General features: G+C 34.1%; 2 protein-coding genes across 2 annotated transcripts; both read left to right on the top strand.

The window, feature by feature from the left end:
- The first annotated feature begins 872 nt into the window (after nt 1-872).
- On the top strand, nt 873-8,031 carry LOC135834896 (fibroblast growth factor receptor 2-like). The gene is made up of 11 exons (XM_065348877.1): nt 873-1,231; nt 1,307-1,497; nt 1,896-2,040; nt 2,126-2,234; nt 4,414-4,516; nt 4,608-4,836; nt 4,932-5,224; nt 5,289-5,482; nt 5,647-5,787; nt 5,862-5,961; nt 6,049-8,031. The coding sequence occupies exons 1-11, from the start codon at nt 994-996 to the stop codon at nt 6,325-6,327; spliced, it is 2,022 nt and encodes a 673-aa protein (XP_065204949.1). The 5' UTR covers nt 873-993; the 3' UTR covers nt 6,328-8,031.
- Nucleotides 8,032-9,618: 1,587 nt separating this feature from the next.
- On the top strand, nt 9,619-14,858 carry LOC135834895 (fibroblast growth factor receptor homolog 1-like). The gene is made up of 11 exons (XM_065348876.1): nt 9,619-10,004; nt 10,085-10,272; nt 11,196-11,334; nt 11,459-11,582; nt 11,714-11,783; nt 11,872-12,103; nt 12,493-12,785; nt 12,882-13,075; nt 13,355-13,495; nt 13,580-13,679; nt 13,772-14,858. The coding sequence occupies exons 1-11, from the start codon at nt 9,701-9,703 to the stop codon at nt 14,069-14,071; spliced, it is 2,085 nt and encodes a 694-aa protein (XP_065204948.1). The 5' UTR covers nt 9,619-9,700; the 3' UTR covers nt 14,072-14,858.
- The last annotated feature ends 5,265 nt before the right edge of the window (nt 14,859-20,123 follow it).

Below are 20,123 nucleotides of genomic sequence, written 5' to 3'. Positions count from 1 at the left end.
AGATCCAGACCCAGACCTAGACCCAGATCCAGATCAGATCAGGTAAGATTAAATGACTCGCAATCCGTAATACAGACACATCTGAACTATAGACGGGGATCGGGCTGCGGAAGATTCATGATTTAAAACTTTCTTTAGAGAGGAGACTGTCCACTCATTTCTTGCTCATCCTTTTATCAAAAAGACGTAGGTACGTAAATTAATTTTTCTGATTTTTTTTCTAAAAAAAATACTGGAGTAGGTAAACAGTGGTTTTGTACCAGTAGAAACAAATGGAAAATTTGTGCTTAAACCGATCGAAAAGGTTGAAGCTGCAGAATCCAAAAATCCGCTGGAGGCTTCAGAACAACTTGAAACAACCACCAATCAATTGGGAAGGTCAAAAATAAGAAAAAGCAATAATTAAACTTTCCAAATTTCCTCAAAAATTGAACGAATTCAGAAAATTTATTTCAGCACCTGTAATTTTTTGAGTACATTTGAAGCTGCAATGCCAAAATTTTCTATCAGAATGCAGCCTCGAAAAGCTGAGAAAAAAATTACCAACAGGGCTACAAAAACAGATTTTTTTTTGAAATTTTTACCGTAAAATTTTTGTTAGCTGTTCAAGAATTTAATTCTGAAAAGAAGTGAAGAAAGCTCAGAAAACTTTCAAAGCACTGAATAGGTAGGTACCTATAAATTATTAAAACCAGTTATTCGACCAAAAAAATGATTCGTGAATTATTTCTATCTATACCATTGAGTTATCAGAACTCTTGATTAATTTGTGTACAATAATGCAGGATGTTAATAGCTGATTCACCAGATAATTTTGTCATAAATATCTACAAACGTCAGTCGACATTGGTTTGAAATTTCATCGAAAAATGTTTCACTCCGACGATTAGGTAAACCACGGACCTCGGTTTGAAATTTTTTATCAAAATGGGTATTACATTAAATCGAAATTAAACATTATTTAGCTTCCTATCTATTCTTTCGAGAAACAAAATGCGTGTTTTAATCTTCATTCTTATCTGTGTCTTACAAATTCGGTTCAATTGGGCACAGGAAAACATTGTTCCGATTCAGTTGCCCAATGGCACAATATCAAATATCACCTTCATAGCGGTGAATTTAACCATCATAGAAAAACAACTACCAGACTTCATCGAAAATAACCTACAATCTCTCGGTTTAGAACGCAACTGGACTTCAGCGAGTAACAGAACCTCCAATAATTTCACAGGTTTGTAAAAAAATTTCTAAAACTTTGTTTTAAGCACAGCTGGGAAAGTGCGTTGAATTGAATGTTTTTGTATAGCTTCGCCTTACATCATGGGCAATTACCCGCGTGATTTACGTAACGTATCGATCAATGAGGCGAAATTTGAATGCCCCAAGAACAATGAAACTAGCGACTATAATGAGACCATACAAGGGAGAATTAGACATCAACAAATAAGCTGGAGGATAGTTGATTTCGAAGAACCGAATTTAACAGTCATCACCAAGGTAAGAATGACTGCAAGCCAATCATTTGACTTGCAGTGAAAGTTGTAAAATAAAAATATTCATAAATGAATCAGAAAAAAATCAAAAATAATATAAACCTAAAGAAATGTATTTTTTTAATAATTTACAAAAAATCTATTCTCTCAAAATTAGGGACAAATTCAGGACCATAGTCAAGTTGACTTTTTCTAAAAATAAATAAATAAAACTCATCACTTTCACTTTTGATACAAATTGTACAAATGCTCAAGTTTTCATTTCACAATTCGAGCCTCCCCAAATTTTTTTCAAAAAATTGTCTCCGTCTCCACCTTCACCTTCTAGCTATGCTATAATCAAGATAAATTAGATCATGTTAAAGATTTCATTCGTTATCTATAGCGTCCATTTCATTTCAGTTGAGCATGCCGAAAAATTCAACTAATAATGAAACCTATATAGTAGAGAATCCCACTTCCGCTGACGATGGCTTTTACATGTGCATCGTCCATGATGACGAAGAAATCTTTGCCGCAAGAGCAGCAGTTTTAACCGTTTTTGATCGTAAGTACCTATGTATCATTGAAAAAATATCTACACGTGTATGTTTACTAAAAAAATAATCAATTTTCCGTGTCGAAATTTTCAGCACCGAAGAAAAAAAATACGGATTCCTATACACTCCCTATAATAATAGCAATTGTATCGGCTGTTCTTATTTTTGTCTTGCTAGGAGGTATCACCATAAGGTACAGAAGGTAAGCATTCTATCCATCAAAATGTTGTAATTTCGTAAATCAAACATATCCTTCTGACAATTTGCTAAATAGCAAAATAGCTTGAATTATTTCACCCCCCTCCCCCAAATACATCTACTCTGAAGTTGAGAGAAAACATTGAAATTCATTCCGATATTCCAAAAATTATATCTAAAATAGGTACCTAATTTAAATGGATTCCATGACACTTTTTCGCAATTTCGAAAACCATGACCCAATTTTGGGCTCAAAATTCTTTAAAAATCTTCAAAAACCACTTCACCTTAGAGTTCTGACCTCAAAATTGATTTTTAAGATTTTTGAAAATGTATTATGTAACCCATCACAATGGATTAAAATTTCAGAAAAAATCAAAAAAACTTTCAACAAAAACATTTTATTGATTTTTCTGAAGAATTTCGAACCCAAAATTCAGCCATGATTTCTATTCCTGTAGTTTTTGAAAAAAATCTCATAATCTCACAAGATCTATCAAAATGGCTAAAAATTTCTTATAAAATTCAAATACCTAGGTACTTGTTTCCAAAAAATAGTCCTTAAACATTTCCAAATTCATAATTCTGGGCTCTAAATTGAATCATGATCACTTGAATTTTTGAAAAAAAAATGCCATGAAACCTATTAGAATATATGTGTCAAAAACACTGAAGAAATTCAAATACGAGTATCTCTAATAAAACATTTTTTTGAGCATTCCTGGAGAGTTTTGAGCTTAAAAAAGGCTCGTGAATTGCGAGATTTTTGAAATAGTATCATGCAAACTATCAAAATGAGTTAAAACTTTGCGAGAAATTTAGATTTTTTTCAAAAAAAAAATGTTTTTTGAACATTTCTGAAGAATTGTTTGAGTACGTACCTAATTGAGCCACGATTTTTACTGTTTTTGAGAAATGGTACCACGAACCATCAAATTGGGTTAGAATGATTGGAAAATTCCAAAATTTTGAGGAATATTTTTTTGAGTAAGTATTTCCACACAATTTTGAGTCAAAAATTATGTAACGATTTTTGAGATTTTAGAAAAAGTCTCGTACAACTCGTGATAGGTACCTAGTTTAAAATTTTAGAAGAAACTCAAATTTCGATGAAAATGTTTCTCACTGGGAGCATTTCTCTGAGGAGTTTTGAGCCATAAATTGGGCTATGATTTTTCAGAATTTTAGAAAAAAAAATGGAATCTCACCTTCTTTGATTATTTCTATTCTTCGAGCATTTCTAAAGAATTTTGTGCTCAAAACTTTTTTAGGTTTTTGAAAATGCACCTTGTGACCAATTGACAATCACAATGAACTAAAATTGAAAAAAAAATATATATATACAAACAATTCAACAAAAATATTTTAAAAGCATTTCTGAAGAGTTTTGGGCATGATTTTTAGAATTTATAAAAAAATGTGATGAGTGTCCCACCAAAATAACTGAAAAATACTTACTAAAGAACTTTGAATGTTTCTGAGAAAATATTTTTTGGACATTTCTCAACAGTTTTGAGCTCAAAATTGCGTCATGATTAATTAGATTTTTCAAAAGGTGTCATGCGACCTACCAAAATGGTTCAAAAGTTCTGAAGAAATTCAAATTTTGAATATTTTTTGAAAAATTGACTCATGATTTCTGGAAGTTTCAAAAAAATTTCATGCAACCGATCAAAATGGGTGAAAATTTCAAGTGAAATTCAAGTTATTATTCGTGAATGTTTTTTTGAGGATTTTATAGAGAATTTTTAAGTGCAAAATCAAACCATGATATTCAAAGATTCTAACAAATATTAATGGAACCCATCAAAATAAGTTCAAATTCTCAGAAAAATTCAAATATTTCGACCAAAATGTTTTCAGAGCATTTCTTAAGAAATTTGAACCCAAAATTGGGTGCTGATTTTTGAGATTATTGAAAAAGTATTATGCAACTTCTGACCTCAAAGAATTTTGAGGAAGAAATGGGGGGGGGGGAGTAATGATTAATAAGATTTTTGAAAAAGTGTCATACAACCTGTAATGATGTAAAATTTTAGAAGAAGCTCAAATATTTTTGCTAAAAAATTTTTGTAGATTTTTGAGGAATTTTCACTCCCTCTCCTCCTTCTTAAATGATTCTTTCAAAATCGACATAAAAATCATTCATGTGTAATTGTGTATTTTCAATTACAAAAAATTAGGCAAAAAGCGATCTTGATATCCAGAGCCAACGAAGCGGAGGCGTTCAAAAATTGGGTCAAAACAGTGATAATAGAACGAGACGGAGATTCCACAGATATTTTGGTAATTGTGTACAAACCACTCGGTCATTTGTATCGCTGAAATAGCTGTTTTGTAACTAAATATAATCATGATATTTATTCACAATCTACAGAAGAGTCCAGTAGTACGAATTGAACGTAAACAACTGAGAGGCAAACATGGATACGCCGAGAATATGGAATACGAACTACCCCCAGATACCAAATGGGAATTCCCCAGAGAACACTTGAGATTAAGCGGTGCTTTGGGAGAGGGAGAGTTCGGCAAAGTTGTACAAGGAGAAGCTTACAATATCTACGATTCGGAAACCTGGTCTACTGTGGCTGTAAAAATGCTCAAAGGTTCAGTTTGGAGTGTCTTTGGATTTCTAAAATTAGTCCACTTTTAGATAAATAACATTGAACAAATCTGAATATAATTATATTTTCGTCGGCAGATAATCATACCGACGAAGAGATGGTAAATATGGTAGCCGAAGTCGAAATTATGAAGATGATTGGTGCACATAAACACGTTTTGCGACTATTAGGATGCTGCAGCCAAGCTGGTCCATTGCTGGTGATTATGGAATACGCTGTTCATGGCAATTTGAGAGACTTTCTCAGATATTACAATTCTTCTTCGTGTGATTCGACCGAATTGGAGGCGAGATTCGTGATGAATAACAAAGCTTTGATCAATTTCGCTCGACAAATCGCTGAAGGAATGGATTACTTGGCTTCGATAAAGGTAAATTATGTAAGAGTCGATTGAGAAAAAATATATTTACTCTGAATTGAATTCATCATCGCAGTGTGTACATCGTGATTTGGCTGCTCGAAATGTGTTGGTTTGCGAAGACTATATCATGAAGGTGGCAGATTTCGGTTTAGCTCGTGATATCCATAGCAATGAATACTATAGAAAAAAATCCAAAGGAAAATTGCCTGTGAAATGGATGGCTCCTGAAGCTTTGTTCCAAAGACTTTACACGTGTAAATCGGATATGTGAGTTTAAAGGCCTTAATTTCTCAATATGATGTTAACTTTATCAAACCTGGAGTGGAATCGCCTCTGAATCTGGCAAAAAGCCAACCAATGAAAGCTCTGGAATTTCATCCAAAATTTTCTGCCTCAGGTTTGAAATTAAAAAAAAAAAATTTTCTGTACAGCTGGTCTTATGGAATACTGCTTTGGGAAATAACAACCAGAGGAGGTGTCCCTTATCCCTCTCTTCCATGCATTGAGAAACTATTTCAACTTTTACAAGAAGGATATCGCATGGAAAGTCCTAAAAATTGTCCTCCTAAACTGTAAGTATTATTCTCGAATAAATTATTAAGTAACTAATATTTTCATCCTAATAGAATATTTTTTCTTACGTTAGATACACTCTGATGCGTAACTGCTGGGACGATGATCCGAATGAACGACCCGATTTCCAAAAAATCATACAAGACTTGGACGAAATATTAGCTGATAACGATGTAATTAACATATTCATATTTTGTTTTAAAAATATCCAATTTTCTAGCTGGAGACCCAAAAATCACGATTTCATTTTAAACTTCCAGGGCTTAGATATCATTCCTTCTCCAATCCAATCGATACATTCATCGGTAGAGAATCTTTACTCGAGCAGCGACGAAGAAGACGATAGTGATGGAAAAGACGATGACACCAAAAAAGTGCACTATCCGTTATTGAAAGAACGACCTACGAGTATGCAATCGGTGAATTATCCTTTCATGGAAAAACAAATGTTGGAAAAACTGAGTTCTGTTTCGGGAGATGGTGTGAATGTGCGACATTCTTTCACCATTTCCGAAGGAAAAGATTATACTTCATCGTAAACTGAGGCTGAGGCATATATTTTTGTGGGAAATGGGACATTATCTTATAACTAGTCCTTTTACTTACTTACTATTCGCTTAAATTATCGTTTTCGTGAATTGTTTTTCTATAGGAAGTTCTAAAATTTTACATGGAATTTCTTGGCTCTCTTTTTGACAAGAATCATTTTTACAATTTATTTTTTGAAGATTTATTACTTCAAGGTGACTGAAAGTATACCTACTACAAGCTCAATTAGTTTATTAAATGCATTGCATTTATGATAAGTTATTGATATTCAATTCATCTTATTATTTAAATTCTAAGAAAAGAGTTAGAACTCTAAAACAATGACGAGCGAATTGAAAATGGTAAATATAAGGGAATACGTTTTGCAAAGAAATTTCAAATGTTGGCGAAAGATGACCATTAAAAACTTCAACCATAATTTTACCTTGAATGTTAGGTACTTACTTACAAGGAGAGTATCAGTATTCCAACAGTCGCTCAAATTTTTGAACAGAACAAAAATGAATCGAGAGAGGACCCCCAAAAAAAACACCAAACAAAATTTCAGGTTCTGAAATTAATTTTTTAGATTTCTGGAACATTTTTAAAAATTCAAAAACTTATTTTTCTTTTCATCAAAAAAAAAAATAAATTCTCATGAAAGGCTGAAATTTAGTTTGAATCCTATTTTCGACCGACTGAATCGATTTATGACAAAGTAAAATAAAAACGTCCTGGAGCCTCCAATGCATTTTATTATTCTCCAGTTTTAGCAAGGTGGGAGGAGCTGTAAGTAGGATGAAAATTGAGTTCAGTGCCAAAATTTGGATGCCACTCGATCGATTTAGGCACATCTGCTTCAAATACAAAATCAAAATTCAACAGAGGTTCAGAACGGTTTGAAATCATTAAAAAAAACTCGAACGATCCAGAATAGGTTACAAACCAATTCTTTCTTCGTTACTTATTTATTTATTTTTAAAATAACCACTGTAGAAAATTTTGGGTTTGAACCAGTATGAAAAATATTTTGAAAATATGTGCTCAAATCGTTCAATTGTGTCACAAAAATAGTAAATCCAAGTTTATAGGTGTTGAATTTCATCTTTCATCCTATTTACAGCGTTTTTTCAAAAACTGTTTAGTCTACAAACCCACTGGAGGCTTCAAAATGGTTCGAAATCATCACCAATCGACTCGGAAGGTCAAAAATATGGCACAAATCGAACAGCTTTTTATTTCAATTTGATCAAATTTTAATTTTTTGTCATGTCATAAGATATAGACTGATGGTTTTGAATTTTTTAAAATTCACCAAAAATCGAAAAATGAATTTCGGCACCTGAGGTTTGAGCTGGAGGTCTATTTTGGGGTCTTATTTTAATATTCCTCTTTGTCCTATTCAAAAGTTTTGGTGCTGGTTGGAATACCTACTAAAGTACTTTTGTTACCTTGGGTACTTTTTTTTTCTTCAAATTACGTACCTAGGTACTCTATTGGGCAGTGGGCACATTAAGTGGTGTTTTTTTAAAGGAATTTTTAAAATGATTTTTCATGATTTACTTACCTAATTGATTGACTTAAGTAGGATATTATTTTGTTATTTTTTCTAGTATAGTAAAGTTCACACGAACTTATTTACATAGGTATAGTATTCTAAAATAAATGTTTGCACCTATTTTGTACCTTTAATAAAAGGTATGATTTTTCTCGAATTTTCAGTTTATAACCTTCATGATTTTTTTATTTTTTTTGGGGTAGGGGAACTTGTACAATCAGAACTTATTGCCAATTAAGCCGAAATATGTATTTGAATTTTCTGCTCAAGTACTCCCTTACGCCCTTCTCCTATTTTTCAAGTTCGATACCCGACTTTTCATCTTTTTAACGAGGAGCTTTAAAATTCAAGCTTGGTTCCAATTAGGTAGGTATCCCTTCCCTCGCAAAATTCTTCATTTAGCCTCTAAAGCTCCTCAAAGTATTATATTTGGCCTCTCATTTCCAAATTTCAGAATCAAAATGTTTTGCAAGCATTTCAAAGACGAAGCCCCCCCCCCCTCTTCACAACTAAAAAAAAAATGTAATGAAGACAATTGGAAATTTAATTTTCCACAACTTTGGATCTCATCATTAAGTTATTGTTGTGCACTTTCTCGTTTGCTATATCTAGGGCGCCTAAAAGTTCCGAGTGTCTTATTTCCAAATTTCCAAATTTGCAGTTTTTCACAATTACCTATCTCAAAAATCAAGCTTCCCAGAAAAAAACTTGATGGCAATTTATTTAAAAAAAAAAAAAAAGTCTTGGAAAGAAAGTCATTACAAAGAAAGGATTTGAAATTCACTTTCCTCAAACTTTGATCCTGATCCGTATTCCAGGGTGCCTTAAGTCTCGAGCACCTCATTAATAAACTTCAAAATTGACAGTTCTGTAAAATTACCTCGAAAATGATGCCTCCCAGAAAAAAAATGACATTCGAATAATTGAAATTTTAATTTTCAGAACTTTGGTTCTTAATACTTTTTTTGATAAACTTTTTGCTGAGCCTCCAGAGCACCTCAACGCTTCAAGCTTCTGATTTTCAAATTTCAGAATTCATATTTTTTCCAAATAAATGTCAATCATGAAACTTGTTAGACTTGAGTACGAGTAATATAAAACTTAAGGATTATGCACGAGTCGTAAATAAAACCCATTCATTTTAAGCCGTCCATAATTTTCGAATTTCAGTATTCATACTTTTTTGCAAACAATTCGAAAATGCAAGCCTCTAAAAAATCTAAAAACACACTTACAGGCGATTGAAAATTCCATTCTCAACAACTAATGTCCCTAATCTTCGTTTAGCAGCTTCCAGCTCCGAAGAAATTTCAACTCAAGAATTTGAGGCAAAACTTCACAAAAACTCTCCACAAAATTGGATCAGATGACCATGAAATAGGTAATGAAAATTGTAATCATTTTTCCGGAGAGATACAGGTATGAGCTTAAGATACATAGGCTGAAAAAACTTGAATTTTTTTTTTAAATTTCAAAAGCATTATTCGCGCTTATTTCTAAAAAAAAAAAATGATACCACTAGAAATAAAAGTTTTTGATATACGTAAATCATGTTGAGTAATTTGAATTCAAAAAACCACACAATTATCATGATATTATTATAATTGAAACGAAGCTCGCAATCAGTCGTCACGATTCTGATTAATTTTCTGACGGTGCAGGAAACGGGTTGGTACGTGATTCATACGATAAAATTGACTGTCGCCGTTACATTATCGAGAAGATTCACCATTTGATATATTTTTTTTTCAGTATTCCATCATGGAACATTGTACCATAATGATTATTTTTGGTGTTTCACAGTTTTAAACTTTTGAAAAGTAAAAATGCGCGTTATAATTTTCATTGTTATTTGTATCATACGAATACAGTTCATACGGTCTGACGGCAGCGATGAGGAAAATTCTTCTGATTCTGGTACTAGTACCACTAGCAACGATACCACCACTAGCACCGTAAGCACCACAAGCACCGCAAGCACCACAACTCCAACACAACCACCAATTAAGGATGTAGATATGTTGAACATGAGCAGCGTTATATTAGAAAATGAACTACCAGACTTCCTTGAGGCACACAGAAACACCCTATCAGTGAACAACAACTCTTCCGCTTCCTATGGCAATAACAGTGAGTTTAAATTATTCCACAGATCTGGATAGTCCATTTATTTCAAAAATGAGTTGAAAATTACTCGTGTACGTTTTTAGATACTTATTTTAGTATTCAGACTGGTTTCCCAGAAGATAAGTCCATCGCTGCGAAACAAGAATATGTAGAATTCAAGTGCCCTGTGGAAACACACAATGGCTCCATGGATAATGGAAGAACACCGGATGAACCACGAGTAATGTGGGCAATATACGACGATTTCGACGACATAGAAATCATAACCGAGGTAAAACTAATTATAAGCCAAAAAAAACTTTATGATTCGTTTCAGCAGATTAAAACAATTTTCATGAGCGTGAAAAGTGTTTCTTGAGCGTTTGCAAAATATGCAAAATTTATGCGCAAAAAAATTAATAATGTAAGTATTAGGTAACAAATGCACTGTGGTCTCAATCAATCGTGAAACTTTTTCTCAAGAGCTTGAAAATGTCTGATTTCCAAGCCTTTTTTTGTATTTCCTTCCTGGGAGGGGGGGCGCTAAATTGAAGTTGCAGGTCGCTAATTTTCATACACGCCTACCCGCCACTGTATTTTGAGAAAAAAAAATCAAAGTAAGTATCTAAATATTATTTTTTATTGTTAAAAAAAAATTTGAACTTTTTTGAAATAAGTAAAAATTTTTGAATGCTCTTCAAGTGATACCTAATGCTCCATAATTCAAAAATTTCAACGTGATAATCTTGACAGATTTTGTACTTAGATAATTTTGACCTAAAAAAATCAATTTTTTTTTTAAAGTTACCAAAATTAGTCAATTTTTCATTTTTTTGAAATTCTTTCAGTTTTTATGACAATTTTTCGATAGTTTTGAACTTTCCCCTCCACAAAAAAAGCCCTGACTGCTTCCATTCGTGATTCTAAAAGCACTGTGTCGTTTTCCGAGGCCCCATAGGTAGAGTTGATATAAAATAGACTGCGTAAACAAAATAGCTCTCTTCTGGAGGACCCAATTTTGATTTTGGGGGAAAATTCAGTTCACAACCAGAAGTGACATCTTCGACTAGGTACCTAGGTTCCTACATTACATACACGTATCATTTTTTTTCAAAATTCGATTACATCAGCACTCTCAATCAACAAACATTCAGTAAACAGGAACTCGTGCTGATTTATAATTTTATCTGTTATCTCACGTCCGTTGCTTTTCAGCTACATGATCACAACTATACGAATACTTACGTAATAAAAAACCCGACTGATGATGACAATGGCGGTTACATGTGTGTCATGTACACTTATAGCGATGCGAAAATCCGTGACGCTAAAGTCGCTAATTTGACGGTTGAGAGTAAGTTATATCTATTCCTATTCGTCATGGAAACAAACCAGCAGAATATTACATAGGCTACTAAATAAAAAATTACCGAAATCAAATAAATAACAAATTAAACTTTTCAAGTCGAAATTTTCAGAAATTCCAGAACTTTTGCAAGGACCATCCAACACTGAGAGTCAGACTTCTACAATAATAATAGTTTCGTCGATTGTTGTTGGTTTCCTCTTGTTGGGAACGTGTCTTGTTGTAAGGCAAAGACGGTGAGCATTTTTGTCATCAAATTTCAATCATAAGCCTAATTCATTAATTTTTTTTACTTCTGATCGTGTGTCAAAATTTCAAGTAATACGAGTGGATCATTATTTTACTAATATTTATTATCAAAAATTAGGAATGCAGCCTTCCCAGCCACAATCAAAAGAGTGATCATCGAAAGAGACGGAGACTCCACAGATATTTTGGTAATTTCTCATTAACTATAAGCTATCTTGAATATTTCAATTACATGATTACATCTTCTCACAAAACACAATGGTTCTCTGTATACAGAAATGTCCAATAGTACGAATCGAATGCAGAGAATTTAGATGTAAACGCGGATACGCTGAGAATTTGGAATACGAATTACCAATCGATGACGAATGGGAATTCCCTAGAGATAAATTGAAACTTACCGACACCGTATTAGGAGAAGGAGAATTTGGCCAAGTTGTCCAAGCTTCTGCTTATGGCATCGTGCAACCTCTCGTTTGGACCACAGTAGCTGTTAAAACGCTCAAAGGTTTTTGAAGTCTTCCACTCACTAAAATAATCCCTCATTTGGATCAGATACCTACCCGATTGGCACATTTCTGGTGATATCTGACTAATCATTTCTGCAGTCAGAAATTGCCGTTTTGACAGTCAGATTCGCAGTCTGACTACAATCAACCAATCAGAAACAAGTATTTTTTTGAAATTCCAAGATGGCGGTGACTCGTCAGAAGACTGAGTGGAGATCTGAGCGTGGATCTGACTAGTCAGATCCACACTCAGAACCACAGTCAGATATTGCCGTTTTGGCAGTCAGAAAATACATTCTGACTGATATGTGGTCAGATCCCTATTCAGATGCACTGTCTAAAAAATGCCGTTTTGCCAACCGGGTAATTGCAACATTTTCGTTTTCAGCTTCACACATTGATGAAGATATGGCCAGTATAATAGCTGAAGTCGAAATCATGAAGATGATTGGGGAACATAAACATGTTTTGAAACTGTTGGGAGTTAGCTGCAAAGGAAACCCATTTTTAATGATTATGGAATACGCACTTCATGGCAATTTGAAAAACTTCCTCAAACAATGCAGTTCTGACTTGAATTATCCGATTGAAACTGACAAAGGATTCGTCATCGATATCAAAGTTTTGATCAATTTTGCTCGACAAATTGCTGAAGGAATGGATTACTTGGCTTCTTTAAAGGTGATTGGTATCACTCTGAATTATTGTGAAGGAGTTCCTAAACAAGTAAAAAGAAAATAATACCTACTTAATTACTCTGAATTTAATTCATTGCAGTGTGTGCATCGTGATTTGGCTGCTCGAAATGTGTTGGTTTGCGAAGATTATGTCATGAAAGTAGCAGATTTTGGTTTAGCTCGAGATATCCATTACAGTGAGTACTATCGGAATTCAACCAAAGGTAGATTACCTGTGAAATGGATGGCTCCGGAGGCTTTGCTTCAGAGAGTATACACAAGTAAATCGGATAGGTAAGTTCCCAAAGCATGATTTCAACCTTAATGGACTTGAGATTGAACTGATTGAAGAAATTTCAAAAAACATACATTTCTTAAAGCATTTTTTTCCATTTCAAAATTATACCTATACACCTGGATGAAATTGTTAAAATTTTAATTTTTTCAAATTGAGTTTTTAAGCACTGAGCAGGATCTAATTCTCCAACTGGATATGAAACCCATAAGCTTCAATACCACTTCAAGTTCAAAGAAGCGAAATCATATTAATGAACTACCTATTTTAATTTACAGCTGGTCTTATGGCATTCTTCTTTGGGAAATGATGACTCTTGGAGGCATTCCATATCCATCTGTTCCCTGCTGCGAAGAACTCCACCAAATATTACTCAAAGGATACCGCATGGAATGCCCTCCCAACTGTCCACCCAAAATGTATGTACCTACTTATTACTTTCACATAAACAATATCAATCAATAGGAATGATTTCATATCAATTGGACTTATTTTTTGCCCAGATATGCTATGATGCGCGAATGTTGGATGTATAACCCAAACGATCGTCCTGATTTCCAAAAAATAATGCAAGACTTGGATGAAATATTAGCTGAAAACGATGTAAGTAACATAATTATCCTTTGAAATCATATTGCATAAATTAAGCCTGGCTTAATCAAAAATTACCTGATAAATTCATTTTCCAATTCCAGGGCTTAGATGGCATGCCTTTTTCGGGTCTATCAGTCCATTCATCGATAGATAATCTTGACACAAGTAGCGACGAAGATGATGATGGAAATTGTGGAGATTCGAAAAAATCACAGTATCCATTATTGAAAGAACGAGCAGCCCAGCTCGCTAAATATCCTAGCCAGGAAGGAAATGTTTCAGAAAAAACTGCTTCTATTACGAAAAATCCAAAAGTGAGACATTCTTTTGCAATTTCTGAAGCAAATGAGTATACGGTTGACTTGGAATTTGGTTGTCCAGATAAGCAAAAATCCGGATAATACGGATTAATACTTTTTTAATTGAATTTTTTTGAAGAAAATGACTGTTTTTTGATTTTTAATAAGTATTTTATTTTATTTTATATGCTTAAGATTTCTAAAAACAATTCAAAGTTTTTAATATTACCTATAAGGTGAAAAGGTATATTTTATTTTATATTTCTTTAAAAACAAACATCAAAGTCTTGAATACCTAGATATGTACTAAGGTAAATTTCCACATCTTTTTGTTGATTCTTGAAAAGGAAGTGTTCAACTGAGCATTCAATAATGAGTCGGTAGAAGCTGAACATTACAGTAATAAGCATGAAATAATGTCTACCTGCATTTATGTTTTGACAGTGGTATTTACTTTCAAGGTCCAATCCAATCTGCAAGTTCAGGGGGTAATTAGCCAGCTTAAAGAATAGATAATTATGTATAATTATTTTTCCAAATCTAAAATATTGTGCCTAGTTTAGTTGGATAATTCATCCTACACAGAATTGAAACCATTTGTTTCAAATCGTCTTGAGATTACTTATTTTATCACTCATATGTTGGAGAACATTGGTTCTATGCAGGAAGTTGTATACTTACCTCAAACTTCTCTGATTCATGTTATAAAATTCACTATTTTGATACAAATATAGCTCCAAGATATCTACCTATTTATAGTTATCCTTACTTAGGTATATTTTTGATATTTATTTCATGTTTCTTTATCTATAAATTAAATTATTTTGTTTGGTATATTAATTACAATCTTGTTTCTGAATAAACATTTGCAAATAAATTTTTAAAATGTCCCAAAGTTTTGTTCATGAAATTCCCAATTTGAAATCGAATTTTCCAGTTTCATCATAGCAATTTGTAATTGAGAAAAATCTAGGTGATTCAAAATTGAATCTACAAAACATCATTTTGGCAACTGCATCCTCTTTGCATTGGGATCTGAGGTTTTAAAAATATTTTTTACATAGGTACCTCTTGATTTTTGCTGATTTTCACATCAAAGTGTCAATTACAGTGGAAGCCGCTTGATGTTATCATGTTTGTCCCGGCCCAATTTGATAAAATTATACAGCTGATAACACAAACCAATTGAAAAAGAAGTGAATTTTTTCAACAAACATTTTTACAGTGTTTATTTTGACATAAGGTGCACCGGGGCAAGTCAGAATGATTTTTCGCAATTTCAACTTTGACCAGCTGTTACTCCCCTTCTAATGAACCAATATGGATAAAATTTATTATGTAGGTTCCCATAAGGGTTCTTAACCTATGGTAAAAATTTGAGCGCGATTGACACAGTAGCTTTCGCTCAGTGGAATAAAATATAAACTGCCCTGACTTACCCCAATTGGGGGAAGTCAGAACAGGCTAAACTTTGCTGAGGCGTAGATCACAAACCGAGCGTCCTAGAAAAATTGCATAGAAACAAAATTGTAGAGAATTTAATTCTCTTTGAGATCACTCTCATCAGATCTTCACTAGGACGCACGGTTCGTCCGCTATATGCGAAAAACTAAGAAATAGAAAGTCTCTATTTTAGACCAAATTCAAAATAAGTTCAAAACAACAACAAAATACAATTGAACCAAAGACATCTAAAATGAAACTGAATCGCGAAAATTTTTATGCCGTGATGAAGTAGGGGTAGTACCCTCAAGTCACCTTTAGTGGCACTTCGCCAGATATAAACCTCTAGGCGCTAGAGCAAGTTTTCTAACTTACCCCGAATTCCAACTTCCCCCAGTGCACCTTAGTTTACAAACACATTCTACCTCTAAAAAGTATGTTAACAGTCATTGAACTGAAATTTTGTAAAAATTGCGTTGACCGTAAGTATATAATGGACAAATAATTCAATGTTGAAAAATCACCCAAAGTTGACAGCTACATACATTTTGGATGCAGAATCCAGGACAACTTGTACGCATGCGCCAAACTTAATGTTTATAGTGCACTGATTGATCTGGGTCTGACACTGGTGGAGAGAGAGAGATGGTTCAGCGTTGCAACATGGTTGATGTCTCTCATAACATATCCAACCACTTTGGCAACTGGCGCATGTGCAGACCCCATTGGGAGAAAGTCTGCCGATGATATGTGACAAAAAAACACGACAGGAATTGCAACACTTTCCGCCAATACTTTTCTGCTCATTAATCAGTGCACATATTTTTTTACACAATAAATTCTGCCAATGTCCAATATTCATGAAACATTTTTTGACTCTGCCGAGGATTGAAACCGGGTCTCTGAGTTGGAGAGAAACTTTCCTACTTACTTAACCACCGGGACATTTTATAGAATGAATGCAAATATTTTAACGTTTGCGTAAAATACCACATTTACTCGTGTTATTTAGCAAATATGCGAAAGAATATACCAAAAAACAGGTTAGTGGCGTATTTTGTAGTTGGTTTCTTCCAGTGCAAAGAAACAGGCCGCGTAATTTGAAGTTGCTGCGGCCTTACACAAGAAAAATACGCTACAAAATATTCACGTAACGTCGTGTAGCATATTTTTGAGCAGATTTTTTTGGTGCACCAATCTGCCTCCTGAACAGCACTTTCTCATGAGTATATTAAGAATACATCAATAAACCAGCTGGTTTTGGCATCATTTTCAGCGTATGGGTAGATTTTCCCCCAATGGGGGAACGTTTCCTAATGTAGACGTCTAAAACTGATTTGAATTATTCTTCCATTTATATATGGTCAACCAAAAATTTCCAGAGAAAGTGATAGGTACCAGTGAGCAATATAAAAACAAGAAAAACCCCATTAGAATCAGTTAAAAATGATGAAATTATCTGAAGCTTTGATCACAATAATCAATGGAATTTCCAGATAACTAACAGAAAGTATAAAAAATCCAGACTGAACGATTTTAATTACATTAATTGATAACGTGGAGTGGCAAACAGCTGAAATACTGGAGAAAATGGCATTTGATGAAAGAAGCGTGAATTTTGGTATGATGCATTTTAGGGCCAAAATGAAGTTTTTAAGACCGGGTGCCATTCGGGCTCCCCCCTCCTTCGAGGGGGGAGCCCGAATGGCTCCCGGTCTTAAAAACTTCATTTTGGCCCTAAAATGCATCATACCAAAATTCACGCTTCTTTCATAAAATGCCATTTTTTTCAGTTGCCACTCCACTTTTGATGAAGATTTTTAATCGATTAAGTCTAAAATTCACTCAATATGAAATCGACCTCGATAAATCTTCTATTACTGTTCGATAATACTTCAAACAGAAATCAATGTATTATCAAAAGGTAATTGAAAACAACGAATTTTAGATTACCTATTTAACAAATATTAAATTTTGTTTTCGATGAATTTGACTGTCGATAAGGTCAACAGTTTGTGTTACTCGGGAACCGATATTCATACTTCATGAAAATTAGGATCACATATTACTGAAAAGAACCTCTCAAGACATCCGCAGAGGACTAAGGGGAAAGTGATTTTTTGGAAAAAGCATGGTTTGAAGCTTCCATAACCCAAATTTCAGTAACCCAAATAAATTTTTCAATTTTTGGCAACTTTTTTGAAATTCAAAATTGACCATTTTTAGCAACTGGTGTTTTTTTTATTTCAGTAAAAATAATGAAAATTAGTCCTGATGCTATTCTCAACCCTCCCCTAATCAAATTTTATCATTTCTGGTCATATTGGAATATCCATTGTGCGAGAAGTCTAAATACGTAAATGTAGGTACCTATACTTAAAAAAAAAACAAAAAACATAGTCTCTAAGAATGGTCAGTTATGAATTTTCAAAAATTTATTTGAAAAATTGAAAAAACAATTTGGGCTGCTGAGATTTTGATTATTGAGGTTTCAGACCATACTAATTACATGTACTACAATTTTCAAAGAATTTGTCAAAAAAAATTTCAAGTCAATTTGATGTGCTCAAATTTTGGGTGCAAGGATTGTGGCACGTGCTTAAACCCTTCTCAAAATCGAAGCTCTCAATTGGTTCCCTCTGGAGGTAGCAAAGTTACAAAATTTTCATCTTAACGATGACAACGTCTTGTCAAAAGTCACATATGTATATTGCATGGATAATGAATCCAATCGGAAATGACGAGCAGATATGAGGGGAACGAGGACAAGATGTACGATTCATCAAGTTGTGGGCTATTCGTTCACTGAATATTCATTCACATGTAAATGAAGCTTAGACATGGCATATTTGTACAGCCAAGACTTCTATACAGCAATGGAAAAGGGACACGTGAAAATGGTAGGGTGGAAAAAAATCGCCCGATCTTACGCTAGAGAAGATATCTGCCGTTTTATATTATAGGACTCGTCTTGTATAATTATCTTGAAATAGATGTACTTGAGCTGCGGTGAGTGAGGGGCAGAGGGGGATGGAATTTACTCATTTCAATAATATAGATACTATACATTGGTACGGGTGTATTAAGTATTATGTAGTATGAAAACAATCAATCGCTTCGCGTTTCGAAGATGAGAAGAAGAGTTGCTGCGGTGACGATGAAGCTGCAGAGGGTGGAGTAATTTCAATGATGAGATACTCTTACCCCTTTAGAGCGATCCGGCATTGAGGTGAGGCGTTTACGAGCCCGCGAAATTATCTACTTTCATAATGGCAATATAGTCGACTATCGTCGTCGTATAACGATGAGAAGGAGAGACAAACAAACGAACGAAAACAGATACAACGAAATACCTACTATGTAGTCGAATCCGAATGTCGAAATTGAATGAATGTATTTTCGCATGGTACCGTGGTAGTAGCTTTGGTAGGGTTAAAGCTCGGTTAGAATTTCATAATTGCCGCCCGTTGCAAGTTCTCTTATTTCTGCAATGTAATCAGCGAAGCGCGTAAAATCGCATTCGTCGGAGCGAAGCGGAAAAGCGTGCCAGAATTCGGCAACGGCTGCAGAATTATCCTTTGTCGTTCTTTTGAACCCGAAGTACTACGCGCAGAGAGCAGAACACGCTGGAGTCGGCGACGTACTCGGGGTACCCCGCTTCCTCCCTGTTAAACGTACATTTAATAAACCAGCCTTTGATTTGCATTTTAAATTGCTTAACTTTCTTCATTTTGTTTAGGTATAAAAGTCGTCTCCTCGGCTCGCTCATCGAGCCAGAGATCTATGTCTCTTTCTCTATCTCTCGGTTCCAATTTGCTCTACGCTCTCTCTATCTGTCTTCTTTCTTTTCTACTGTGTTTTACTAATGACAAGGTTTAAACGAATGATATCGTTATGAAAGCACAGCACCTGACTGCTGCCTCTTCTCGTATATTGTTGTTCAATTTAAAATATTTGACGAAATCTGTTACTTTAAAATTCAAGTTTTCCAAACTTTTCACAAATGTTTCCATTTTCGGCGTAACCACGTTCCCGCACCTTCACGCCCCTCTTTGGAGGTTTTCGCACCTCCTCCCTTACGCTCGAGTGCCCGCCACCTCGACCCCCATATAACATCAACCTGCTATTCCTACCGTGTTGTCGTTAATTTTAGATACGGAAATATATACAAAAGAGTTTATATTATTTTTCAGCGTTAATTTACGTATTTTTCATCGTGTTTAAGATGAGCTTACAAATGAAGAAGGGAGGGGGGGTCTGTTGAAAAAACAAAGGTGATTAAGATTGAAGCTGAATTAGGATTACTTATTTTCCCCCTTTTTCGTTATTCTTCACTTTGCTGTTTCTTTGCTTGGAAAATGAATCAAAGTTCATGCTCTGTTGGTGTACAATAGTATGGTACTGAAATTTTATTAGCTTTAGCAAAGCATGTTTCAGAAAGTGAGAAATTGCCACTAGGATTTCTTGTTTTTCGACATTTTTCCAATCATTTGAACTTCGGAAAAAATTCATTTATTCTTATCTCCAGAAATTTCAAATCGATCTGGACGCCGGAAGGGCCAAAAATTAACTTTTACGTAATTTTACTTGAGTGGTGCTTATTGGGCACCCTTTCGGGGGTTACCGCGAAATTTTAGATACGGAATTTAAAAATGAATTTTCGACTAGTTTCTCAACTCCAAAAAAAAGTAGAAAAACTGAAATTCAATGG

The sequence above is a fragment of the Planococcus citri genome, chromosome 2, assembly GCF_950023065.1.
Source record: "Planococcus citri chromosome 2, ihPlaCitr1.1, whole genome shotgun sequence".
In the NCBI taxonomy this organism is placed as follows: Eukaryota; Metazoa; Arthropoda; class Insecta; order Hemiptera; family Pseudococcidae; genus Planococcus; species Planococcus citri.
Note: the sequence above shows the minus strand (reverse complement) of the source record. Positions and strands in the feature narration are given on the sequence as shown.

Excerpts from the sequence above, each read along its gene's own strand:
- LOC135834896 (XM_065348877.1), top strand. The coding sequence starts at position 994 with ATGCGTGTTTTAATCTTCATTCTTATCTGTGTCTTACAAATTCGGTTC. Across the intron at positions 4,837-4,931 it reads GGCTGTAAAAATGCTCAAAG|ATAATCATACCGACGAAGAG; the intron begins GTTCAGTTTGGA and ends TTTCGTCGGCAG. Across the intron at positions 5,788-5,861 it reads AAAAATTGTCCTCCTAAACT|ATACACTCTGATGCGTAACT; the intron begins GTAAGTATTATT and ends TTCTTACGTTAG.
- LOC135834895 (XM_065348876.1), top strand. The coding sequence starts at position 9,701 with ATGCGCGTTATAATTTTCATTGTTATTTGTATCATACGAATACAGTTC. Across the intron at positions 12,786-12,881 it reads ATTACTTGGCTTCTTTAAAG|TGTGTGCATCGTGATTTGGC; the intron begins GTGATTGGTATC and ends AATTCATTGCAG. Across the intron at positions 13,496-13,579 it reads CCCAACTGTCCACCCAAAAT|ATATGCTATGATGCGCGAAT; the intron begins GTATGTACCTAC and ends TTTTTTGCCCAG.